The sequence below is a fragment of the Plenodomus lingam genome, assembly GCF_022343315.1.
Source record: "Plenodomus lingam strain CAN1 chromosome Unknown contig_6, whole genome shotgun sequence".
Taxonomy (NCBI): domain Eukaryota; kingdom Fungi; phylum Ascomycota; class Dothideomycetes; order Pleosporales; family Leptosphaeriaceae; genus Plenodomus; species Plenodomus lingam.
In genome coordinates, this window is record NW_027093966.1 from 1,046,879 (window position 1) to 1,063,616 (window position 16,738).

The window sequence follows — 16,738 nt, forward strand, 5'->3', positions numbered from 1 at the left end:
CGCTTTACTGTTATTGCACTGACAAGCAGGTCGATAACTCGCCTTCTTTGTGTTATCGGACCGGATGCTCGTGTCAAGATGCATGTCATACTGAAATCCTGTCATGTAACAATCCCATCGCAAGGTCTCCGTCTAGCCCCCAGGTCAATGCTAAACCTACCGGTACCTCACGTACACACCAACTAAGGACACACAGTTTGCCACCTTATACACCCCCACCTCCCCATAGAAAAGCCAAGAAGATCAACACCCTCGCCGGCCATCTGCTAACCTATAACTAAGAGTCGAATGTGGGTGCTCACCCATCCATGTCGGCCTAAATATCCTACGATGATTAGCAAGTAAGGGGACGTGACTCACTAGTACAGCGGGGTACCCACCTAGGCTAATGCCAGGATTGTTTGATGGAGAAATTGGTGATATTTGGTGACATAGTGAAGTGAAGTAGGCGTGAGATATCATATACTCTGCGACAACCTAGGGCTACATTAAGATCAAAAGCATGCTAGTATTGTTTGCATTACGCCACCTGAAAATTGGGAATAATATCCGTAACGATTGGGATGATCACTAAGTCAAGAAATATGCATTTACTCAAATGGAATTCTTTTCTCTTGTGTGAGGGTTGTTCGATGCGACGAGTCAGGCACATGTTCCATCACCCGGCCGGATCTTGCCACGTTAACTCCGCGAGATCCCGCCGCTCGTTGAGCCTCATCACCGGAACACATTATCTACTTCCGATCAATTGCTCCTGCGGCGTTAGGTGCTAGAAGAGCGCAGCCAGCGGAAAGACGTCATACCATCTCCATTCAGGATATTCCTGTCCCTCCTCCAATGGGTGAATCACCGGATACTCCGAAACGAGGGCCGTCAGCCAGTCGTTCGGGGGATGCAAAACCAGCAAAGAGGAATAGAATTACTGTTGCTTGTACTGGCTGCAGACAAAGGAAATCACGGGTATGTCTTCTTTTCGTATTGCCATGCTTATCCGCCAATGTTGGTGGGATCTAGCAAAAAGGAACATCTGACAAGAGCAATACGGTGATGAGTACTGCATCGCGCCTCACATCATGTCAAGAATTGTAATGACATGGCCTCACTACACATGAAATTTGTTGAGCTCTACAAAACTAATTACTGCGTCTTCCTGACAGTGCGATGGTATTAGGCCAAAATGCCGATCATGTGATGAGTATGGACTGGACTGTGTCTATGCGCACACTGAGACTTTAACAAAATTTTCCGCGTCTAAAGAGTCAGTCAAATTCAATGTGCAGTGCGTTCTACTTTTGTATTGATTGCTTACAGAATAGTTGGCGGGTTGGAGTCTCGTGTCGCTACGGTAGAAGACGTCCTCGCCCAGCTCTCATCGCGAGTGAGCAATATCGAGAGTCAAGCTGGTGATAGAGCCGCGAGTATGTCAGGTGCTCAACATGCGCAACCTTTCTCGGTCAATATTGCACTGGAGTTACCTAACCATACAGCTGGTATGAGAACCACAGTATTTGCAGATGAAGAAGACTCTGGGTTTTTCGGTATGCACGGGAAACTTATGACATCAAGACCATCATTTCTGATCATAGTCATAGGACCAACATCAAATATAGCCTTTACACGCCAGGTGGTACGTACGACGACAGTAATTCTGGAGCATGCTGCGGCTATTGGAAATTCAGTTTCTCCAGAGGCTACAGCTTTGAAGAGTCATGTCGTCCACATGGACCGACCAGCTTCTCCAGCCCGAATCTTGAACGTATACAATCCCAATAATGCCATAAGAGAAGGGACGGAGCCGTTTATTCTCCCACCCGGAGACACTATGCTCCAGCTTGTCAATCTTTACTTTCGTACTACGGGAGCGTTATATCCTTTTATTGACCGGAACGGTTTCATGAAAAATCTCCGCCAACTCGTTGCTTCCGGTATCTTATCAGTGCGAAGATCGTGGTTAGGTCTGCTGAACATGGTTTTTGCAATCACCAAAAGCGCAAACAGTGGTCTTGGTCTTGCGTTCACACCAGAAGAATCCGCGACCAAGTCCGACGTCTTCTTCCAGCGTGCCATGATAATCAGCGATCGTCAAATCCGACATGGCACAAGTCTTGAAATTGGTATGATTGTGACTTCATACCCATCCGGCAAGAACGTGGCTAAGACAGCACTCCAGTCCAAATGCTACTCCTGGCGAGTATGCACTCACAAGGTACCGAGCGATCCATGGAGACCTGGACAATTCACGGCTTGGCAGTGAAAGCTGCTTATCAATTGGGACTTCATTCACCCGATGCTCTTCGACAATACTCCCCGGTGGAGCGAGAAGTTCGGAAACGCGTTTGGTTTACATGTGTTATACTTGATCGGTACGGCTACGGGCACTTGAGAGTGATTGCGCTGAACTATGATATAGAACATTAAGTATGACTATGGGTCGGCCGGTCTCCATCCCCGAGTCATTCGTACGGGTCAGCCTTCCGCAGGTCATCGAGGATGCTCATTCATCAATCTTTAGCAACGATGAGTTGAGCGAAGATCCAGCAAGCGTCCACTTTTTTGCTGCTACAATGTAATCCTATCCAACTCAACCCGTCTGCTTCTACTGACGGCGATAGCACCTTGTATAAGCTCATGGGCGATGTCTTCGATGTCCTCTATGGAAGTAACGTGGGTCTCGGTGGTGCAAGCGATGTGTATGACATTGCGTCTCACTTGCTACAATATGAGCAGAAGCTTGTTCATTGGCAGCAAAAGCTACACGCGACCACGCAGTTGATTGCAGAGGAAGAACTCTCCCGGCCTCCAGCTGACTTTGCGACAGCAGCACTACGCATCGTACTTACCTCTCGCTTTCTCAACCTCCGTCTCCTTACGCACCGCCCTCTGCTCTGCAAATATCTTGAGATCATCGGCAGTTCGCAAGTTAGCGCGCAACAGTTGATAACATTGCGACAGGTTGGCGCCAACAGCATTCGAATCTGTGTACAATCCGCAGAACTCATCATCAAGATGACGCACTGGGTGCTTCAGCACACGGATAGCCAGCGCCAACTACTGGGATCCTGGTGGTCCGCTCTCTACTACGGTAAGTAATTGCAGACAGTAGACATATCACATGATACATGGCCGCTAATGCATGTGAAGCATTCAACGCTGCGCTTGTCATCCACTCGGCTCTCCTCATACAGCACCAAACAAAATACCACAACCAAACGATCCCCATGGAAGAATTACAGCTATCAATCTCATCCCTTTACAAAGCCATAGAATGCCTGTCCTGGCTCTACAAAGGAAACCGAATGACAGAAACATGCGTTCGCTACATGTCCGCGCTCGCGCACCAGCTTACGCTCATACGTGCGAACACGCCCTATCCTCTGTATAACCACACCCACACACTTCCACTAACTCAGACACAGTGCAACTCGATCGTAGCCCCCAGACAGACGTCGTGGAGATGCTGCAGGAAACACTTGCGCGAAACCCCGGTCGAAATGAAGCGGCAGCTGAGAATGGTACAGCGCATGATGGCTTTGACTTGTTCGAGGCGACGGATCTGCAGTTGGGGTTGGAATTGGATGACTTTTGGCAGCATTCGAATGTGGGGTTTTCAATGGGGTTTCCGGAGTCGGGGTTGCCGGGGAACAGTTTTCAGCAGTAGAATCATGTGGGGGGACTTAGAGCCTTTGTCTTTGTCTGTTTCTATGTGGATGATAGGGTAAGTTTCTCGTTGACGATTCTCCAAAGGGAAAAGAATTTGAATGGCTGTCTTGAGGCTATGATCCAATTTTTCTACATAACGGGTTGCAGGTGCTGAATGTTGTGGAGTTCTATTGCAACCTGGATCTGTCGGTAGGGTCGCGGTTACGGCAGCCTTGACATGCGTGGGCAGAAATATCCCCCTGGTGTAACATTCACGCTCGTGCAATATTCGCTCTCGTGTAACATCCCCCCTCGTGCGTACCGACCTCTTCGTGTCGCACAATCGATATTGAAGCCTTTGCAGCACCTCTAGAGATGAGTCTGAGCAGTGAGCGAATAAGTATGTACCAGCGTTGCCTTGGAAGACAGCACAAAAATGATAGTGCACCACTACCCTCAATTCATATGAAGAGTATGAACATGGCTGTCTCGTGACATACGCGACAAGTGAAGTGGAGTGAAGTGGAGTGAAGTGCAGTGAAAGCAAAATGACAAGGTCTGGACATGACTCGCCAGTTCCGCGGCAGTACCCCAACTAGCGCCGGAGATTAGATTGAGCACCACTCCACCTGCCCCATCGCGTCTACCATTCTGGTGACCATGTAAGCCTCGATCTTGCATCGTGGCACCCACTCATGTCCTGATTCCCCCACCATGACCTCTTCCCAGACATCAACGAGCCCGCCCGGCGACGAGGAGCTTCCACGAACCATTGTCTACGACCCAAACGACCCGTTTTGGCGAGATACCGAGGATGAGGAGGATGATGACGACATGAACTTTGTTCCTGCGCAAAGTGGCAGCGGCGAGGACGACGAGGACGACGAGGGTGGGGATTCAAGTTTTCATGGTCAGTATTCATGTCATGAAGGCTTTTTGAGGAGGGGATTGCTGATGTCTAGGAAGATGCTGCAGAGAGGTTGAGTAATCTGAGTGGGGTGGAGATATCGTTTGATTATCCTGACGATGGTGAGGATGACGACGAGAATGAAGGAGAGGATGACGACGAAGAGGATGAGGATGAGGATGAGGATGGAGAGGGAGAGGACGACGACGAAGAAGAAGAAGAGGAAAGAGATGGACAGACTGCAGAAGGGGCAAGGCGGCCTGTCTACATCACGAGAGAACAGATTATGCAACTGCTTGGGCATGCAGGACTTGGTCGGATATTTGCACAAGATTTCACCCCGGGCTCTGCAAGACGATCCGCTCGTCGTGGTCGTGACGATGACGACGATGATGGGGACGAGAGCGACCCTGTCATGTCTACCCGGAGATCACGACGTCGCCGAGACCGCGGCCCATATGGTCGTGCAGCATTCGAGCCGGTTCCCAATGAGAAGGGCCGAGAGCTATTGGAGGGCGGCGACTTTGGATCCAATCCGCGGTCAGAGGATACCATCAAGAGGAAGAAGAAGGTAGCGTACAACATCATGAAGAGAGAGCTAGGTCTTGGTAGTGATGGGCGGCAGAAGAATGCCACCCGGCTGCTGAGACAAGACATGATACCCGAATCAGTGGCCGACACCATCATTCACTACAACGCGCGATGCTACTCCGGCCAATTCTCAGATGATGGAAACTTTTTCTTTTCCTGCGCCCAGGATTTCTGGGTGAGGATGTACGATACCTCTAACCCGTATGACTGGAAGTACTACAAGTCCGTCTTATACCCTTACGGCCAGTGGACCATCACAGATGCCTCACTTAGCCCCGACAACCGCTTCTTAGCCTACAGTTCTATTCGTAGTATCGTATGCCTCGCCCCAACCGATCCAGATGATGAGTCTGAGCCTAGCCTTCTCGACTTTGCCAATATTGGTAGCAGCGCTCCCCGCGGCTTCCACACATACTTTGGCGTAAGTTCAATCGATTGGTATGCACCCTTTCCAAGCTAACAGAATATAGATATGGTCGATCCGCTTCTCAGGCGACGGCCGCGAAATTGTCGCTGGCACAGGGGATAATTCCGTCTACGTCTATGACATCGAGCGTCGCCAATCCGTCCTGCGCATCCCAGGCCACGAAGACGATGTGAATGCCGTCTGCTTTGGAGACTCGCAATCCCCGCACATCCTCTACTCTGGATCCGACGACACGACGCTGAAAGTGTGGGACAGACGAAGCATGGGCGACGGCCGGGAAGCTGGTGTATTCCTCGGTCACACCGAAGGCCTTACTTATGTCGACAGCAAAGGTGACGGACGCTATGTGTTGAGCAATGGTAAAGATCAAACAGCTAAATTGTGGGACCTGCGGAAAATGATGAGCAAGGAAAAGGCGGATACCATTGATCCAAACGTCTATACGACGCGCTTCGAGTACCGGTCCAACGCCTACGACGAGGACGACTACCGTCCGCATCCCCACGACAGCTCGGTAGTTACCTTCCGCGGTCACAAGGTTCTCAAGACCCTGATTCGTTGCCATTTCTCGCCACCCGGAAGCACAGACAGCCGGTATGTGTATTCCGGGAGTTATGATGGAAGTGTGTACATTTGGAACCTGGATGCCACGCTGGCCGGAAAGGTGAATGTGTTGAAAGCGACGAAGAATTCGCGGCCCAGGGACCCAGATTTGCTGGCGGAGACGTATGATTATTGGGGGAGGAATGGGGGAAGTTGGATGACCTGTGTCAGGGATGCGAGTTGGCATCCCAATGCGCCTTTGATTGCTGGTATGATTGAAATATGTTCCTTCTGGGTTTTGACTATTTTTCTGGCTGCCCTTGTTATTGGGAACGGATATACTGACAGGCGATGACAGCAACGAGCTGGAACGGCTGGGGCACGTCCCAAGGCACGTGTACGGTGCACTCGTGGAACGACGGGCTCGAAGACGATGAAGCGGAACCTGCAGTAGGGCGTAGAGTCAATGCGCAGTTGCAGCACGATGAGCGGCTGTATCGGACAGCCGAGGGCCGGTCGAGGAGACAGCCCATGTGGTACGATGAGATGATGGACGATGATTGAATTGCACTTGATAGGAACTGATGTGTATAGGATTCCGATGGATGAATGAGCAATTGGTGGTTCGGATGGGAAGAGTTATGGATTATTCGCTGTTTTGTGTCTGATTGTGTGCTGCGATGGTTTTTCCTGTCGGGTGTTTGGGGGCGTTGGCGTGTTTGTATCTATTTGGGTGTGAGTATGGGGGTGCTCGGTATCAATGTTTAACCCAAGGTGATTGATGCAGAAAGAAGCATCACAAGTAGGACCAGAGAGAGTGGGTGTGTTAGTGTGTGAGAGAGAGCGATAGAGTGCAGTGAAGTTTTGAACCAAGCACAGGGTTGAATTATGCGCATGCATAGATTTGGATATAGTCAAACGCCCGCTGCCCAGCCCCCTATATGGTACAATCGTCTTTCCAAGACGCGTCCTCGTATCAAGTCTCATGTGTGAAGCTTTTTGGAGCCAAACCAGGCCATTCTCTCCAGGCCGTTGTCAACAAGTGGTATACAGGTCGCGTCAGCGGGGTTGGATGTGACCAATGCCGATGCAAGAAAGGAACAATATTGGCGCGACGCGAACTCTAGGAGCCTCCGACGAGGATGTTGTTGACGGGGATGTGGACGAGCTTGACAATGTATCCAATGACACCTGGAGGAAGAAGTTAGCAAGTTGACGCTTCTGCACAGGGTGAAATGGTGGCTGATATCAATCCACACGACGAGACGTGGAGGGCGAGGTAGAACTGACCCATGATCAGGAAACCGATGCCGACTGCTTGCGAGATACGGATGAACTCCTTCTTGTCGGGCTCTATTTGGGTTGTGTGTCAGCGACGTTGTCTGGTGATTGCGCTGCGAGGATCATCGTACTGGTGCAGCGGTTCATGAAGAGAGTACCCTCCTTGAGGAACTCGGCGGGCATACTGTGTGCCAAAACTGTTAGCGAATCCCTCCTTGTAGCATGGGGGAAATAGTTCCCCCCCCTCTCTCTCTCCAAAGACGTGAAGCGTACTCGGCAAACTCCTTGACGTTCTCCATGGCCACGGACGTATGTGTGTGTGTGGGTGTGTGTGAGTGTGTGAGAGAGATTATGATTTCGAAGATGGATGCGGCGCGAGTTGTGTATTTATGAAGCCAGAGGAAGGGGGTGGAGGTTTATGGTGGACGAAAAGCAGCCGCAGATTACTCCATACCGCCGTTCGCTTCCCTTCTGCTCCCTTGGCCGATTCGAACAAGGGCCAAGGAACAATCTGGCCTTGCGGAGAAGGCGACGGCCGATTGCGGTTAGTCTATCGCCAAGGCCGTTGGCGTCCTGCAGCCCGCACCCCGAGCTCTCGCCGCGCCGTCACGTTCTCCTTGTCCTTGTCCTTGTCCTCCTTCCCTTTACACGTCCTCACTTCCCCATCATCAACAGCAAGCATCGCCCGCTTTTGTCGCCGTCCTCGACTTCGAATGCAGTGCTCTGCCTCAGGTTTGTCGCAGACACCCGCTTAGCTAACTTCCAGCACGCAAGCAAACGCTTTGCTGCTTCCACCAAACCTATCCTGCACTTTACTCGCCGCTCCTCCGTCTACTGCGCATAGCAGGACAGGTCGCGCACACACACACACACACACACACACACACATACACACGCATAGGAAACTTCTGACGCGTGAACAAAAAACATCGGGCTTTCTGGCTGGCTTTGGATACAAGATCTCACTTGCCCATCACTGTCCTATCCCATCCTGTCCTCGTCCCCATTTTACTTTCTCATTGCTGCTAGCACAAGCACACACAGTCGTGTGCCCTGAGTAATCCGCTGGGAGCTTGTATCACCAAAACTCGACGCTTTGCGCAAATTGTACTGGGGAATATCGGAGAGAGTCTCATCGCAAGCGCTCGAATCAGACTGAGCTGCACATTACTTTCACCACGCACACTCACACAAACACTCTCACACACCCGCACACACATCCTGTACCCTTTACATCTCCGCATCTGCCAGAGGCGATCGGACTGTTGCATCTTTGCCTCTCAGCTGTCTGTCTGGACTTTGTAACCTCGCCTCGACAGCGGCACTGTACGTATGGCCTCACTTTGCGCTATCTTTTGTTTGTGTTTTTGTCTTTCGCATCGTATTGGGCAGCATGCGAGACCACGCTTCTTTTTATACCTCCATCTTGTCATATAATTTACTGATCAGTATATCTTGTACAGAGTTGCATGTACTTTGGCCATTGATACCAGCACATCATCTATCTAAGAGCCAATCAAAGAGAAATCCTAGGATCTTTTCTTGCCGCTTACTGCCGTTTGACTGAAGCACTACCGCAGACATGGCTGACGAACACGACTTTGACATCGACATCTACGGCGATGACCAAGATCCGAGTGCACAGCAAGACGAACCTCAGACCGACTCAAACGCTGAACCTACAAACGGTACAGCGGAGAATGCCAAGGGAGATGACGGCGACACGCAGATGAAGCAGGAGCCCCCCAGTGACGCAGCAAACAGTAACAAACAAGACGGCACTAGCACACAACAAATCGCGAGCACTGGTGGTTCCGCGGGCCAGGACGTGCATCGGCAAGCGCCGCAGAAGCAAGGCATGAAGCGTAAGCAAGGTGAAGACGATGACAGACCGACTGATCCTGGTGCCACAGCGGCCTTGATGGTGAATGATGTAAACTGGTGGATCAGCGAGGAAGACATTCGTGGATGGGCCAACCAGAGTGGATGTGAAGACGAGCTAGTCGAGGTTACTTTTAATGAGCATAAGGTCAATGGCAAGAGCAAAGGGTAAGCGACTTTCAAGTCCAAGCTGATAGCCATGCTGACCCGTTTGTAGTCAAGTTTATGTCCAGCTACAAACACCACAAGCTGCGACTGCGCTGAAGCACCAGATTGACAATCTCTTCAAGGACCAAGCGCACACGAAGAAGCCTACAGCCATATTCAATCCCCCGCACGTCAACCCTTTCAAGACCCTACCCAAGGACGTACCGGCTCGCGAGAAGGGCAGGAATGATCGCGCACTGTCTTCAAATTACAGCAACCAAGGAGTCGGCAATTACAACAGGGGAGGGTACAACAACAATCGTGGCGGCTTCAACAGCAACAGAGGCAACAATATGGGTTATCAAAACAACCGCAACTTCCCCAGCCCAGTCGGTGGGCCCATGGGTAACAACATGGCCGGCGGCTACGGGGCTCAGACGCCCATGAATGGCTTTAACAACCCCATGGCTGGCGGCATGAATGGCTTTGGGGGCTTCAACAATCGCGGTGGTATGATGGGCAATAATATGCGCGGCGGCATGAACAACCGCGGTCGTGGCGGTGGCATGGGTATGAACACCATGGGTGCAAATCCTATGGGCATGGGCATGCCAATGGCAAACAATATGATGGGCATGGGCGGAAACATGATGGGTATGGGTGGCAACATGGGCATGATGGGAGGAATGGGTACGTTCAGACAAGCTTCTTGACTCCACTCCTCGTCACTTTCCCACCGTCTTTTATGCGCCTAGGCTTGCTAACGCTGGGAACTTCAGGCGGCGGATTCGCCGGTAGTCCCCAAGGCTTCAACACAGGCTTCTTCCAAGGCAATCAGGGCGGTGCCGGCAACGACGGTAGCTGGCAGAATCCGCATGGTGCCAAACGTCCACGGCCAGAGTAGGAGCCGCTGACCCAAAGCGCACTGGACCCCGCACTGCCAACCGCAGAGGACCTAGCAGCAGTGCGGATTGCACCGCCGCCGGTGCAAGTTGAAGCGGAGCCACTAGTACACTGTTGCAGGCGCTGTGCTGAAGAATTACTCGAGCAGGATACTCATACTCGGCTGTGCGTCAAGTGCGGTTCTCATGGTGGCTTGTTCTTGGTATAGGCACGGTGTGTTCTGCAAGATTCCGGGCCTCCCCTGGAGACAAGTTAGTGCACGGGGATATCTGCCTGACGAGTGTGTGCCGTACGACTCGTTTTGTTGTTGTTGTTTTTTTCCAAAAAGAAAAGGAACGAATCTTTTTGAGGAATGGAACGCTTTCACTAGGAGAATTGTAATGATTAAACAAAAACCTTTCTTTTTTTGGGATTGTTAGTTCATGTTTTTTTGGGGGCCAATGGATGGCTTGAAAAGGTCTGTAGGCTTTCTTCTTCGGCCTTTTTTTTCGGTCTCCTGGGATTGTTTGACACATCCGCAGTGTCCCTCATTGTAGTTGTTGTTTCATGTTGGGTGTTGGCTTCTTTGCGGGTTTGGGGGGTGTTGTTTGATCTTCTCTTCTTCTGCCATGTGAATGTGTAAAGTAGAAAAGGGAGAGTAAAGGAAAGGAAAGGAAAGGGGGGCTGGTGATGAGTGGAGGGGGGAATGGTGGAGTCCTTTTTCGGTGCTGCGGTGCCCAAGGTGTAGGAAAAATTCGAGACTCTTATTTCTCTTCTTGAAGCGTTTCCTCGCTAACGGTTTTTCTGGGGAGGGGGGGTGGGAAGGGAGACGAGGGATGTGTTTGGGAGATGTATGTGTACGTACATGATCTATAGTCTTTACGATTCACGCCGTGTAACTCAATCCACACAAGACTCCTCTGCCAACTCTCCAGATTCCAACCCTGCTACTCTGACAGCGCACAGCAACACCACCACACCCCTCGCATCTTCCATCTCCAACGTCTCCCTTCCCCCCAACAAACTAGCACAAAAAGCCCCAGCACAAAGCCCCCCTGCTGCCCCGTTGGTGGAAATAAATAGCCCACACCTCACAGCGCATACAATGTGTAAACATCAGGGCCGGTCAGGGGGGGGGGGTTTATTGTTCTCTTTGCAATGGACTTGGGGTGATTAAAGTTATTCTGCGCATCTAGTCTTGAGTGTTGTGCGTTGTGTCTTGTCTAGTCGGGGTTTTTTTAATCTGTGGGTTAATCTGGAGATGCAGGGCCGTGGTGCCTGGGGGCTGGGTAAGGGGGGAGAGTATGAGGACTGTGTACCGGATGTGTGTGAATGTTTAGGTAATGTGTATTATACAGGGGGCTAGGGGCTGTCTGAATGATACAGGCTAGGCTAGGCTAAGCTGGTTGGTCCTAGGCGCGTTTGGTAAAATTAATGTCGTGCGTGACAGGTACCGCTACCTACCTGCTCCTACCGTAGGTACCCGTATAGCCGTGTAACACTTGGCCTCTAGCACAGTACGTACCATGACGCCACACCCCAACACCACCACACCCAGCAAACCACTATCCCACCCGGCTCGCCCTCCCGCCTCACCAAACAAACACAGCATAGTACCGTACCCTTCCTCCATCTCCGTCCCCGCTCCATATTACCTCCCCCCTCACACGCTACGCACACACACCACCTCAAACCGGTGATATTTCGGTCGCCTTCCAGATGCATCCATAGCCCAGCAGCGTCCGGCACTATAAGCTGTTATTGAGTCGTATATCTGAGGATCTTTTCGCCCCGTCTTTACTTTGCTTCTTTGATTAAAGGAAGAAGGCGCTTGCGGGGCCGCGCTGGCTGGGCTGGAGGTCTGGTGATGTCGGGTGTAGTGTATGTGAGGGTTTGGGGTAGAGGGGTTGGCGGCGGGGGGGGGGCGGGAGGCTAGGTGTATTGTAGGTATCTGTCCCATGTGGTCGTTGTGTAATAGATTTGATGGGTTGTATGGGGACGGAGATGTTGTATCTATGGCGGACTAAGACGGCAGCGACGGGGGGTGAATTGTGCCGGAGGAACAAGGGTGTGGACCTGGGTGCTGGGTTGACCTGGGATTACAGATGCAATTTGGAACCTGGGTGGTGGGTGGGTTTTTGAACGGGTATATATAGAAGGGGTGCGGTTGGGACGTGGAGGGTGTTTTTTGTCTTGTTGGACGTGCGTGTTGTACAAATTACCTTGTCTTCTTTTTACCTCTTTGGAAAATTTCTAAAAGGGGATTTGTTTTGGTGATGAAGATGAAGGGTTCTTGCAAGGCTGCTGTGGCGGCTATGGTGGTGCTGGGTGGAGTGGTGGCTGATGGTCAAGGTGGGTGGTTTTTTTTGGCTTGATAGGTTGTGTCTCTTTGTTGCTGTCTGGTCTGGTCTGGTATCCATAAACATACTTGAACAGAAGAATGAGGACATGTCGCAATTGAGGAATTAAAAGCTAATCGTCACGATAGTAACATGTCCCTCGAGCGCCAGCTTCACGGATATCTCCGCCAATACCTTCTTTGCGAATATGAATCCTGGTTGGAACCTGGGGAACACGCTGGATGCGACCAGAACCGAGGGCGACTGGAATAATCCTCCTGTTGTGCCGGAGACGTTTGATGATGTCAAAAAGGTGAGTGGGTGTCGACTATCGTACCTCTCCTGATGCCCCATTCATCTGTCCATATTGACCCCTCTAATCCAACCCTCCACCCCAATACTCACACAACCACACAGGCTGGCTTCAAATCCGTCCGCATCCCCGTAACATGGGCCTACCACTCCACCACCGAATCCCCAACCTGGACCCTCGACCCAGCCTGGCTCCAACGCGTCAACGACGTAATCGACATGGCCCTCGCCCGCGACTTCTACATCATCGTCAACATCCACCACGACTCCACCACCTGGGCCGACCTGACCTCGGCCTCGACAAACGTCACGCAGGTCGAGGAGCGCGTCGCCGCGCTCTGGTACCAAATCGGCACCAAGCTGGCCTGTGTGAGCGAAAAGGTTGCGTTTGAGACGATCAATGAAATTCCGGGGACGACGGCCGAACATGGCGCCGTGGTGAATCGGTTGAATACGATTATGCTCGAGCAGGTGAATCGGGCGGGTGGGTTCAATGGGAAGAGGGTTGTGACGCTTGTGGGTGCTGGCGAGGATGGGTACAAGACGATTAATTGGTTTAAGAGGCCGGATGCGTCAAAGTATAAGAATCCGTGGGGCATTCAGTATCATTATTACTCTCCTTGTAAGTTTCCCAAACCCCCAATTCCCTGGCCCTCGCTATCTTTTCCTTGGTGCATGCGAGGTGCTTTCTTGGCTAACACACTCCCCCCCTTCCCCTGAAAAGATGACTTTGTCTTCGCGGCCTGGGGCAAAACAACCTGGGGCTCTGCCGCCGACAAAGCCGCCCTCGAAGCCGACATCGCCGCCGTCCGCGGAAACTTCACAGACGTACCCCTTGTAATCGGTGAATGGGCAGTTCCCCCCGTACCCACCGAAACCTCTGCCCGCTGGCGCTACTTTGACTTCTTCGTCCGCACAGCCGCAAAATACAACACCGCAACCGTGCTCTGGGACAATGGCGCCGACTTCCTCAACCGCGCAACGCATGTCTGGCGGGACGAAGTGGCAATGGATATCTACCGCAACGCCGTCAAGGGTGATGCCAACGCCCTGCCAGACAGCACGACCGACGGGGCCACGACGCAAAAGAGCTCTGCGTACCTGTACCACCGTGCCAACGAGTCTGTAGCCGACACCACCCTCCCCTTCCTCTTCAACGGGAACACTCTCTCCGACATTGCGCTCGGCAGCACCAAACTCACGCGCGACAAAGATTACCGCGTAGCCGGGGAATCCATCACTTTTGCCTCTTCCTTCCTCGAGACCGTGCTCACTCCAGACGCACCCACCGGCTCCCTCGCAAACCTCACGCTGACGTTTAACCGCGGGGCCGCCCTCACCGTCAATATTCTCAAATACAGCACGCCCACCATTGGCATCACGTCTACGACGCTGCCGGCCGCGGGCACAGACTTCCGTATTCCGATTCAGTGGGCGGGCCAGAATAGGCCGGCAGCTATCAAGGCGCTCAAGAGCGATGGTACCTATCTTGTGGATGACTGGACGCAGTGGCTGCCGGAGCTGCAGCAGGCACGGTTGACGTATAATGGTCACTTTGATTGGGAGGCTGACCATATCAAGTTGAAGGCGGCGGTGTTTGATGCCGTGAGGGCGGGGGGCAAGACGACGGTGTTTACGATTGACTTTTATCCGAGGGAGCCGGGAAATAGTGTTGAGTTTACTGTTACCGTTTAACTTGCGGAAGGTTGTAGATACGCTTGGGTAAGATTCTTTGCGGTGGAAAGAGAGACGAGTAGATCTTCTTGTAGATATTTGAAAGTGCAATCATGACAAAGTCAAGCAACATATGGGAATGTGCGGTTCTCTTCGTATGACTGGTCCTGTATGGTAGAAGCATCTGGGGTCACATACGACACATGGAGCATCAACACGCACATGTAACAATTAGCGGATTAACCAATTACACAATTACTGCTAGGAGTCTCTAACGTGCCGCATCGCGGAATCATAAAAACAAGTGGCGTGTCGTGGACGTAACTCCTGAAGAGCCTTCATAATTTCGGGGAAAATCCAACATGTCCTTTATATAGCCAAAGCTACATTAGACTCATTCGCCGGGTCAAGAACCAGACTGTCAACAATTGCTCCGTCAGGGGTATACATCGTCTGCCACCGCGAAGACGAATCATTAGAAGACATGGAGCGCATCGCTACACAATGTCAGCGCGTAGTTTAGGCAGCAACGACACGCTCATCTTCGCGGCCACGTTGCTCGCTGGCAACGGTGGAGTTGATGTCATCATCAAGGTCGTTCTCCTCGTAGCCGTTACCTTGGTGCTCTGAGGCAGGAATCCAGAGACCAGATTCCCTTCCTTCGAGCTCCTGGTCCTGACCTGAGAGATCTACACCCTCACCGCGGTTGCGGTTCTGGTTGCGACGGCGCTGGGACAGAGTGCGTGATCGCTGGGAAAGCTTGGCCGAGACGGAGGCGTTCTGCGAAACCCAGTTGGTAAGGGCATCCTCGCAATCTTGGATGATACTGCCACATGTTAGCTGAGGTTGAGGAAGCATAGTCTGGCTACATACGCCTTGCTAGCCTCGTAGCCGTCGTAGGCCTGGCGAGTCTCTCCAGGTGTCACAGGGGTATCGTCGACGAGCTCGAGCAGGTGCTTTCCGTAACCGGCAATGATGGCGAGCTTCTCGCAGTGCTCGCGCATGGCATCGAACTGGTAATTGAATGCAGCCTTCAGCTTCTCACGGGTGATATTGGAGAGCTGAGCCTCAGCAACGAGGGACTCGGCTTCAGCACGGACGAGCTCCTGCTCAAGGACAACGATTTTGGGGGAGTTGGGCTCCTTGTATTTGAGCTGAGCAATTTGGTCGGTGATCTTCTGCTTGCCTATAGAGGTTCAGTGGACGTCGTTCTGCGTATCTGATAAGCACTTACGGTCACGGCTGGGTTGGACAGACGCCTCAATGTTGCGGATGCTCTTGATGGTCACACGGTATTGGTCATAACGGTCGACGTACTGGTCCTCGAGCTCGCCAATCTCATAGATAAGGACACCAAGTTTGTCGGTGACGTCAGAGACGTCGTCGTCGCATGCCTCTCCCCAAATTGAGAGTTGTTGCTGTTTTGAAGCGATTAGCACGTATGAAATCAGGTTGAAGTTGTCAAGATAGACTTACAGCAACCTCCATGCGCTCCCTAGAAACCAACTCCATACTACGCATGACATTCTTCTCCATCTTGACTAATTGTGAGAGCTTTTTGGCAAGATCGGGACCGAAGGCGCCTGCGGACTTGTGGCGGAAGGTATGGCCTAGGGAGCAAAGTCGAAGTCAGCATTGTAAACGATGCGGAAAGGTCTTTTGAACATCATCTTTGTTATCCGTAGACATTCAAGATGAATAATGATGCCCCTTGTCACATCAGGCTGCAGCTCTCTGGTATGTTATGTAATGCATGCGACCCACAACACTACACCACATCCGCATCGAGTATGAAGCTTGACACGGGCGCGTTTGATCAAGGTAGAATAGAATGAAGCATGCAATCATCATCTCTGACAGGACATACCAATGTTGGCCTTGCCGAAGAAGCGCCCCGTCTTTGTCGAAGAGGTTGGAGGCGGGGGGCTCTGAATCTGCGACGCCGTGGGCGCGCGAGATTGGCGCATGCTGTAAGTACGATGCATGTTTGTCGGATGTGTGCGGGTCGTCTAATGTTGATGTGTTTTTTGGTTGTGATCGCAGTCGAGAGGTTGCAAATTGCACGTGTGAGGTGGAGGATGGATATGTTTAGGGGAAGGCGCAGAGGTGGAGGTC

General features: G+C 51.8%; 7 protein-coding genes across 7 annotated transcripts; 4 read left to right on the top strand and 3 right to left on the bottom strand.

The window, feature by feature from the left end:
- Window positions 1-266: 266 nt before the first annotated feature.
- Window positions 267-652, bottom strand: IAQ61_009577 (uncharacterized protein; the record flags this gene model as incomplete). The annotated part of the gene is made up of 3 exons (XM_066098443.1): window positions 267-325; window positions 381-477; window positions 530-652. The coding sequence occupies 3 exons, from the start codon at window positions 650-652 to the stop codon at window positions 267-269; spliced, it is 279 nt and encodes a 92-aa protein (XP_065951602.1).
- Window positions 653-837: 185 nt separating this feature from the next.
- Window positions 838-3,658, top strand: IAQ61_009578 (uncharacterized protein; the record flags this gene model as incomplete). The annotated part of the gene is made up of 10 exons (XM_066098444.1): window positions 838-960; window positions 1,158-1,258; window positions 1,312-1,418; window positions 1,488-1,538; window positions 1,593-2,114; window positions 2,171-2,363; window positions 2,411-2,566; window positions 2,613-3,082; window positions 3,142-3,354; window positions 3,417-3,658. 10 exons carry the CDS (start codon window positions 838-840, stop codon window positions 3,656-3,658), a joined length of 2,178 nt encoding a protein of 725 aa, XP_065951603.1.
- A 695-nt stretch (window positions 3,659-4,353) lies between these two features.
- IAQ61_009579 (uncharacterized protein) lies at window positions 4,354-6,671 on the top strand (the record flags this gene model as incomplete). Its single annotated transcript, XM_003837982.2, has 4 exons — window positions 4,354-4,549; window positions 4,606-5,558; window positions 5,608-6,376; window positions 6,466-6,671. The coding sequence occupies 4 exons, from the start codon at window positions 4,354-4,356 to the stop codon at window positions 6,669-6,671; spliced, it is 2,124 nt and encodes a 707-aa protein (XP_003838030.2).
- Window positions 6,672-7,230: 559 nt separating this feature from the next.
- On the bottom strand, window positions 7,231-7,687 carry IAQ61_009580 (uncharacterized protein; the record flags this gene model as incomplete). The annotated part of the gene is made up of 4 exons (XM_066098445.1): window positions 7,231-7,298; window positions 7,398-7,460; window positions 7,520-7,572; window positions 7,662-7,687. 4 exons carry the CDS (start codon window positions 7,685-7,687, stop codon window positions 7,231-7,233), a joined length of 210 nt encoding a protein of 69 aa, XP_065951604.1.
- Window positions 7,688-8,970: 1,283 nt separating this feature from the next.
- On the top strand, window positions 8,971-10,320 carry IAQ61_009581 (uncharacterized protein; the record flags this gene model as incomplete). Its single annotated transcript, XM_003837980.1, has 3 exons — window positions 8,971-9,437; window positions 9,487-10,106; window positions 10,196-10,320. The coding sequence occupies 3 exons, from the start codon at window positions 8,971-8,973 to the stop codon at window positions 10,318-10,320; spliced, it is 1,212 nt and encodes a 403-aa protein (XP_003838028.1).
- Window positions 10,321-12,580: 2,260 nt separating this feature from the next.
- IAQ61_009582 (uncharacterized protein) lies at window positions 12,581-14,644 on the top strand (the record flags this gene model as incomplete). Its single annotated transcript, XM_003837979.2, has 4 exons — window positions 12,581-12,650; window positions 12,787-12,950; window positions 13,055-13,571; window positions 13,674-14,644. The coding sequence occupies 4 exons, from the start codon at window positions 12,581-12,583 to the stop codon at window positions 14,642-14,644; spliced, it is 1,722 nt and encodes a 573-aa protein (XP_003838027.2).
- A 202-nt stretch (window positions 14,645-14,846) lies between these two features.
- On the bottom strand, window positions 14,847-16,608 carry PIL1 (Eisosome core component; the record flags this gene model as incomplete). The annotated part of the gene is made up of 5 exons (XM_066098446.1): window positions 14,847-15,449; window positions 15,497-15,809; window positions 15,858-16,041; window positions 16,100-16,233; window positions 16,491-16,608. 5 exons carry the CDS (start codon window positions 16,606-16,608, stop codon window positions 15,143-15,145), a joined length of 1,056 nt encoding a protein of 351 aa, XP_065951605.1. The 3' UTR covers window positions 14,847-15,142.
- Window positions 16,609-16,738: the final 130 nt, after the last annotated feature.